Below are 6,971 nucleotides of genomic sequence, written 5' to 3'. Positions count from 1 at the left end.
TCTGATAATTCCATTGTCGAGAATGACTGTCAATGAGCTCACTTACTCTAGTGATGACCACCCCTTTGAAGATTGAAGCGACTGTAAAATCTGATTTGAGAGATGCATGTAGTATAGAGAATTGTTGTTGTTTCGAATTAGTAGATTTTAGTTCAGTTTTATTTTTTCACAAAAATGCTTAATTGTGGGGGTTAGTATTTGAATATTTGGTTTGAAATTTTAATATATGGTGAACTAATTATTTGGTGGGGTGGCAGTAGCCACACCCAATTTTTTTCTAAAACAAAATAGACATACTTGAAAGTGGGAAGTTTCAGAAATTCAAATTCATTTGAAATACTGCAAAGCAAAATGTGTATGGTAATGATAAAATGTATGTGATAAAATATTTGAGAAAACTAAGTTGTATAGTGCCAATTAACCATAAGTAAGGTTTTAGATGTCCATACTTATGTAAAAATTAATCAAAAATTTAATCACCATATATGAGAAAATCATAGCAGTAATGGAAAAGGTCAATAGTCGCAGCTATCAGCATAATTGTAGGGAGACTTCATCACAGTTAACAAAACTTACATCATGCTTGACAACAAAATTCGCTAAACAATGATTAGTCAAAAGAGTATAAAACTATAAAAGATGTTTGTTACGGTGCAGTAAAAAACAATGATCTTTAACCTCCAATTGCTGGTCATATTAATACGTAGTAGCGCATGAAAACAATGGACAATCACACTTGGCTTTATTCTATAACCACAACGAATCACTTTCAGTCTTTATCTTCAGATAGTTGCAGCTAATTTCTTATATAAAAGCCACTGACAACACTATCCAATTGCCTTATTCGGTTTTGGTTGCAATCTTTCCACAAAAAGTGGTTTGCAGACCCACATTAATCGGTTACACGTGCCCACATCTTGCCCAGATTTGGCCACTACTCGATGATGATAAGGATATAATAGCTATTGCAGCAAACTATTTTCATGTATGGTTAGAAATTCTGAGTTACTTTCTAATTTTATTTATAGCAATTTCAAGTTTTAAACCAGTCAGTTTATAAGAACATGAGGTTGGTAAGAAACTAAGAATTAATGGTTGCTTTCTCTCTAAAACTCTTGTATACTAAATGTTCGTCATAGGTTGTGAATGGTTGGTATCTTTTTGCTGTGAATGTCTTTGACAGGGTGAAACAAAGAGAGAGAGACGCCTTTTTCCAGAGGTTTAAAAGCTGGAGAGAATAAAGTTTGGCTCTTTCAATATTAAGTTTAATCAAAGCCAAATTCCATACTGGGTATTCTTCTTCACTTGACATACATAGATATTCTTTCACGTTGGTGATCAAGGTGAATGACCCCTTGCCTTTCTCTTCTCTACTTTGGCTTTTATGAATGGTTTTCATATTGCAAACCTGAAATGTTTGAGTTTTAGTCCTGAAATGTTCGTGTTTATAAACATACTAGTATATATCCATGTCTATATATGATCATCAACCCTGTATACCAATAACAAATTCAGGCATTTCCTTTATTTGTGGGACTCTTAATTAGAAAGACTTTATTTTGATATACTTTGAACTCCAAGGTTTTAGAAGATGAGAGCAAGAATGTAATGATTCTTCTCTGGCTATTGTATAAATAATCCCTATATATCTACATGATAATGGGCTAATTAAATTACTTTCAATTCATGCATTCTGTTTCACCATATTAGAGACTTTATTAACCATGGTTATCATGTTCCTTAAATTGAATATATTGGGTTTGTAAGCAATGAAGCTAATGACAATGCAATGTATTTGGCAGGATTTGGAGCTGAGTTTGGTGAATTCAAAATTTTGCCCCTCCCCCCTTCCCCCCAAATGCAACTTGATTCGTAACCATTCCAACGAGGAAAACAACTTAGCGATTCTAGCTGGTTTCGAACTGATGGCTGAAGAAAATGAAGGATCATATATGAATGAAAACAATAAGACTACCTTCATTTTCTTTAAGGATATCAGGTAATGTTCTGACTTTACGCATTTTCCTTTTCTTTTCATGCTGTGAAAGACTTTCATGTATTTGCTACAAAACAATGAAATGTATCTTTTTAAGCCAACATAGCTTTTACTTTCATACTTTTGCCCTCTCTGTTTCCAATATACCATTGATAGATTACTGATCAAAAAATGAATATATTTAATTAGGATCTAATATAATGCTTGGATTCTTTGTGCTATGATGGGCAGATATGTTTTTAACTTGGACGAATTGGGTTTAGAAATAGCGACAATTGCATTGCCTGCAGCACTAGCATTGACAGCTGATCCAATTGCATCCTTAATCGACACAGCATTCATTGGACAACTAGGTACTTATTTTGTAAAAGCCCTTCCATCTCGAGTAAGTTCTAATTCGGATTTGCTACTGTTTTGTTGCTTGGTCTTTTTAATTCGGTATGTCTGCTGCTTGGTCACAAATGCTCAATTTGATAGCAATGTATAGAATATGTCTAATTTCTGAACCCTTAGGAGAACCACAAATCATGTCACTGAAGTTAACCAAAAAGTAGTTCCAGTGTATCATTTGTTCCGGAAACATTTAGTGCATGTTATGATGTTTGTACACTAGTTCGTTAATGTTACTATAACAGATTTGCTGCTAAAAGTATAAACTTGATATAAATCACTAGAACATGGTTTCTCCAGGAGAAGTGTAAATATGGCCAGCATAACTATCGTGGCTATGATACTTATCTGTTAACCAATTAATTACTAACTTGTAAAATAAGTTTTTCATAAAGAGATTCACCGAATAAAACTAAATATCTACACAAACCGCTCCAATTTTGGGAACTCAGTCAATGTCATCCATCAATAGAGTTGAGTCAGAAACAAGACTTATCAAGATAAGGCAGACATCCAATGCATATGTTTTATGCAAGTGCGTTTTCTCCATAGTAGACATTAACAACACATCAATCTTGCTACTTTAGTTAACTCTAAGTTTATCAATTTAGTTTCTGTTGATCACTAGTTGCGGGTTTAAAAAACTAAGTTTAAATGTGAACGGATAATATAAAGTTATGTATAGAAGTTGAAGCTTGATCATTTGATGATAATTCAGCCAATGATCGAAACCCTGAAATTGTGGAGTAACTTGAAAGGTAATGGAGCAGCTAGCACCCTATGATTATACAGTCATGGCTCGGTTATAAACCTGATGATCAAAACAAACATTTTGATAGCTTGCCTTCATTAAAAAATTAAGAATAACAATAATAGGATGACTAAAGGGTGATTGAACATTGAAGTGCATGATCCAAATTCAACTACATAATTGAAGACTCGAATTACTGCATTCCATCAAAAGAGGTACATCTGGAACATAACCTAGAAGCATTGCTCATATAGTATCAAAATTGGTGGATGTATTAGTATTCAAATTAGACATAAACTTTTGTTTAAGCTCCATATATTATTTTTAAACACTCCCATAAGTTTCTATCTCGTCCATAATCTCCCTCTGCGTATGAGCAATGCTTTGATTTGGACAAAAGCATAGATAACAGGAAGCATCACCAGAGCCTGGTTCATATTTGTAGATTATTTAACACTTCATCGACCTTAATCTTTGCAACTATATACTGAAATGAAATGACAAAGTAAAGCCTATTTGTATATATGTTAACCTTCCAAGGAATGTTTTCTTTTCCATGTGGTTAGTTTAAACTGAACCATATCAATGATCTTTTGTCAATCAAGGTTTGTTAATGTTTAAAGGTTCAGTGGAGCTTGCTGCAGTAGGAGTATCAATTGCTTTGTTCAATCAAGTATCAAGAATCGCAATATTTCCACTTGTTAGTGTCACAACCTCTTTTGTTGCTGAAGAAGACGCCATTGGAAGAGTAAGACTTGAATCAAATGAGAATATTCACCTGGAGTCAGATTCACCAACAAATGGAGAAACTAAACAGTTGCTACCAGAAACTGGTATAAAATTCATCCTCCTTTTTTATACAATTAATCCGTATGCATTTACACTATATTCTTTTACTAAGCCTCTACTACCTATTACATAATAGTGTTTTCATTTGTTCTTGTTTCTTCATCAGATACTGGTAAGAATGCATACAACTCAAAGTTGGTTAATGTAAGCTTCGATACGGTCACAACCGGTCAGAAAAAAAGGTATATCCCATCAGCATCATCAGCAATGGTCATTGGTGGCATTCTTGGATTTATTCAAGCCATATTCCTCATATCTGGAGCAAAACCTCTATTGAGCTTTATGGGAGTCGGTTCAGTAAGTTCCTTTTGCCAAGATAACTAAGCTTCTCTAGAATTCCTTTTAGATTTAAATGTACTGGTTGACTTAATGTTTTCTTTCACCAAGTCCTGAATATGTTTCTATAAAAATATTAAGAGAAAGAGGTCGTTGTTATTCAGGATTCCCCAATGCTAAAGCCAGCACAACAGTACTTGATGTTGAGGTCGCTCGGTGCTCCTGCAGTTCTTCTTTCATTGGCTATGCAAGGAGTCTTCCGTGGGTTCAAGGATACAAAAACTCCTTTACATGCCACTGGTATGCCCTAGTGGAGCTTTAGGTTATTACATAATCTGTTGTATTTTATATTATTACATGGTCCTGCTTGTTCTAATTTACAAACTATTTGTTCAATTATAGTGGCAGGAGATGCAACAAATATAATTTTAGACCCAATTTTTATATTTGTCTTTCGTTTTGGTGTGAACGGCGCAGCTATAGCTCATGTTATATCTCAGTAAGTTTTAATAAAATTATGCTCCATTACTAATGTATGTTCTGTTTCTTGACTTTCCTAAAATGGTATATCGTGTGTCACCTTGCCTCTAATTGCTACAATGGTCATTACAGGTACTTAATGTGCATCATCCTCTTTTTGAGATTAATGGCTCAAGTTGATCTCATACCCCCAAGTGCTAAACATCTCCAATTTGGTCGATTTCTTAAAAATGGTGAGGATTCAATTCTTAAGTAAATAGTGGTGATTGGGAAAATAGTGAGATAGCGCGTTTTTTATATTTCTTTTCACCCTGTCTCTATATTAAGGAGCTTCAGTAATTGATATTTCTAGCAGATATTTAGCATTACGCGTACGTAATTGATACTCCATTAGTCTTTTGTTCATGACTTCAGGGTTTCTATTATTAATGAGGGTTATTGCGGTTACATTCTGTGTGACTCTGGCTGCATCATTGTCTGCACGCCAGGGACCGATAGCCATGGCTGCATTTCAGGTCTGCTTGCAAGTTTGGTTGGCAACATCTCTTTTGGCTGATGGACTAGCTGTTGCAGGACAGGTTATAAATAAAATCTTATTTCTTTAATGAATGAAACAACTGGAATTACACTTTCATTTTAGTTTTAAGTACATGTATCTCATCAAAACGCATTGTGAACTATCTAATTCTCCTTAATTTGCTCATAAAGCTAATTTGAGCTTTGTGACTGCTGAATTATGATAATTTTCAAAAAAACTGAACATAGTAGTGTAGTAAAACAGCCAGTGGACATATTGACATATAGCTGCAGAGCAATTGTGACACACATTAGACATAATATATGCACACATATATATTTATAATGCTGATTATTGCATAGTTTTGTTTAGAAATCAAGAATATGCAAACTTAGTTGATAAGTGTGTTTATGCGCAAATAGCTATCTCAATGTTTAAATTTCTTGTTTTATGGACTGACTTGATGCTAGTTGATTCATATGTACTTTCAGGCAATACTTGCAAGTGCATTTGCAAAGAACGACCATGACAAAGCTGCAGTTACTGCTGCCCGAGTATTACAGGTTTTTTTAATAATAATGTAGATATATTGTAAGTTAACTATATGATAATTATCATTTTTCTAAAATTTCCATACATTTCAATTGCAGTTAGGATTGGCTTTGGGGTTGATACTCGCATTCCTGCTCGGAGTGGGGTTGCAGTATGGAGCAAGGTTATTTACAAAAGATGTCAATGTCCTGCATCTTATTAGCATAGGAATACCTGTAAGTCCTCTTGTATCAGAATAGAGAAAAATATTTCTGCTTATATTCCTTAGATTCCAAATGACATTATGGGTTAACTGTCGTCCAATCAAAACCAGTTTGTTGCTGCCACTCAACCTATCAATGCATTGGCATTTGTTTTTGACGGCGTCAACTTTGGAGCCTCTGATTTTGCATATGCAGCACTTTCTATGGCAAGTCTTCTACCCCCTTTCTTGCATTATAATTTTTGATGTGCAGTCATCATTTTTTTTTAAAGTCTTATCTACTAAAATGTATATCGTTGATAAACAAAAATTTAAGTGAGGCATTGATGGCTTCATAGTCTGAAACTACAATGTGTTCAAACAATACGGAACTAAAATGTGTTTTGATGTCATCAATATGTTTGTTGTTTAAGCTAAACGATACCGGTGCAATTCATTTGGATAGTACAGTTGATCGATGGTCATCATTCTTCTCTCTCTAGGTTTTGGTGGCTATTGTCAGCATCATATTCCTGTTTATTCTCTCCTACACAAGTGGATTCATTGGCATCTGGGTTGCACTAACCATCTATATGAGTTTGCGTTCATTTGCTGGATTCTGGAGGTACATTTTAAATAGGAATTTGTAGTATGCATGTGTAACATGGATACACAAATTATGAGCTTCAACCTGACTGAATTTGCTATCTACTTTGCTATCCAAATGCAGGATAGGGACAGGAACAGGACCATGGCAATTCCTCAGGACCTAAGTGACTCTCAATTCACTTTAGGCTTCCAGATTTTTTATTGATTTCAGTAGTTGCAACATCATATTTAGACCATAAATTAGTACTGAAATAATTCTAGAAAGCTCTATTAGAGTACTTCATTACCAAAGAAAAAAACGGTAATCAATTAGTTTGTTTTTCATCTTAATAAGCCTAGAATGACCAACTGTCATAATTGTTCAAATTGG

General features: G+C 34.3%; 1 protein-coding gene across 1 annotated transcript; it reads left to right on the top strand.

The window, feature by feature from the left end:
• The first annotated feature begins 2,219 nt into the window (after nt 1–2,219).
• On the top strand, nt 2,220–6,765 carry LOC101296354 (MATE efflux family protein 1-like). Its single transcript, XM_004293128.1, has 12 exons — nt 2,220–2,349; nt 3,761–3,970; nt 4,093–4,283; nt 4,427–4,562; nt 4,665–4,761; nt 4,875–4,975; nt 5,157–5,320; nt 5,751–5,822; nt 5,910–6,026; nt 6,125–6,220; nt 6,496–6,617; nt 6,723–6,765. Exons 1-12 carry the CDS (start codon nt 2,220–2,222, stop codon nt 6,763–6,765), a joined length of 1,479 nt encoding a protein of 492 aa, XP_004293176.1.
• Nucleotides 6,766–6,971: the final 206 nt, after the last annotated feature.

This window comes from Fragaria vesca, linkage group LG2 (assembly GCF_000184155.1).
Source record: "Fragaria vesca subsp. vesca linkage group LG2, FraVesHawaii_1.0, whole genome shotgun sequence".
Lineage (NCBI taxonomy): Eukaryota > Viridiplantae > Streptophyta > Magnoliopsida > Rosales > Rosaceae > Fragaria > Fragaria vesca.
This window is presented reverse-complemented; position numbering and strand designations above follow the sequence as displayed.

Bases quoted from the DNA above. Each gene is read 5' to 3' on its own strand.
- LOC101296354 (XM_004293128.1), top strand. From the start codon at position 2,220: ATGGGCAGATATGTTTTTAACTTGGACGAATTGGGTTTAGAAATAGCG. The intron at 3,971-4,092 runs GTATAAAATTCA...TTTCTTCATCAG, and splicing joins ACAGTTGCTACCAGAAACTG to ATACTGGTAAGAATGCATAC. The intron at 4,976-5,156 runs GTGAGGATTCAA...TCATGACTTCAG, and splicing joins TGGTCGATTTCTTAAAAATG to GGTTTCTATTATTAATGAGG.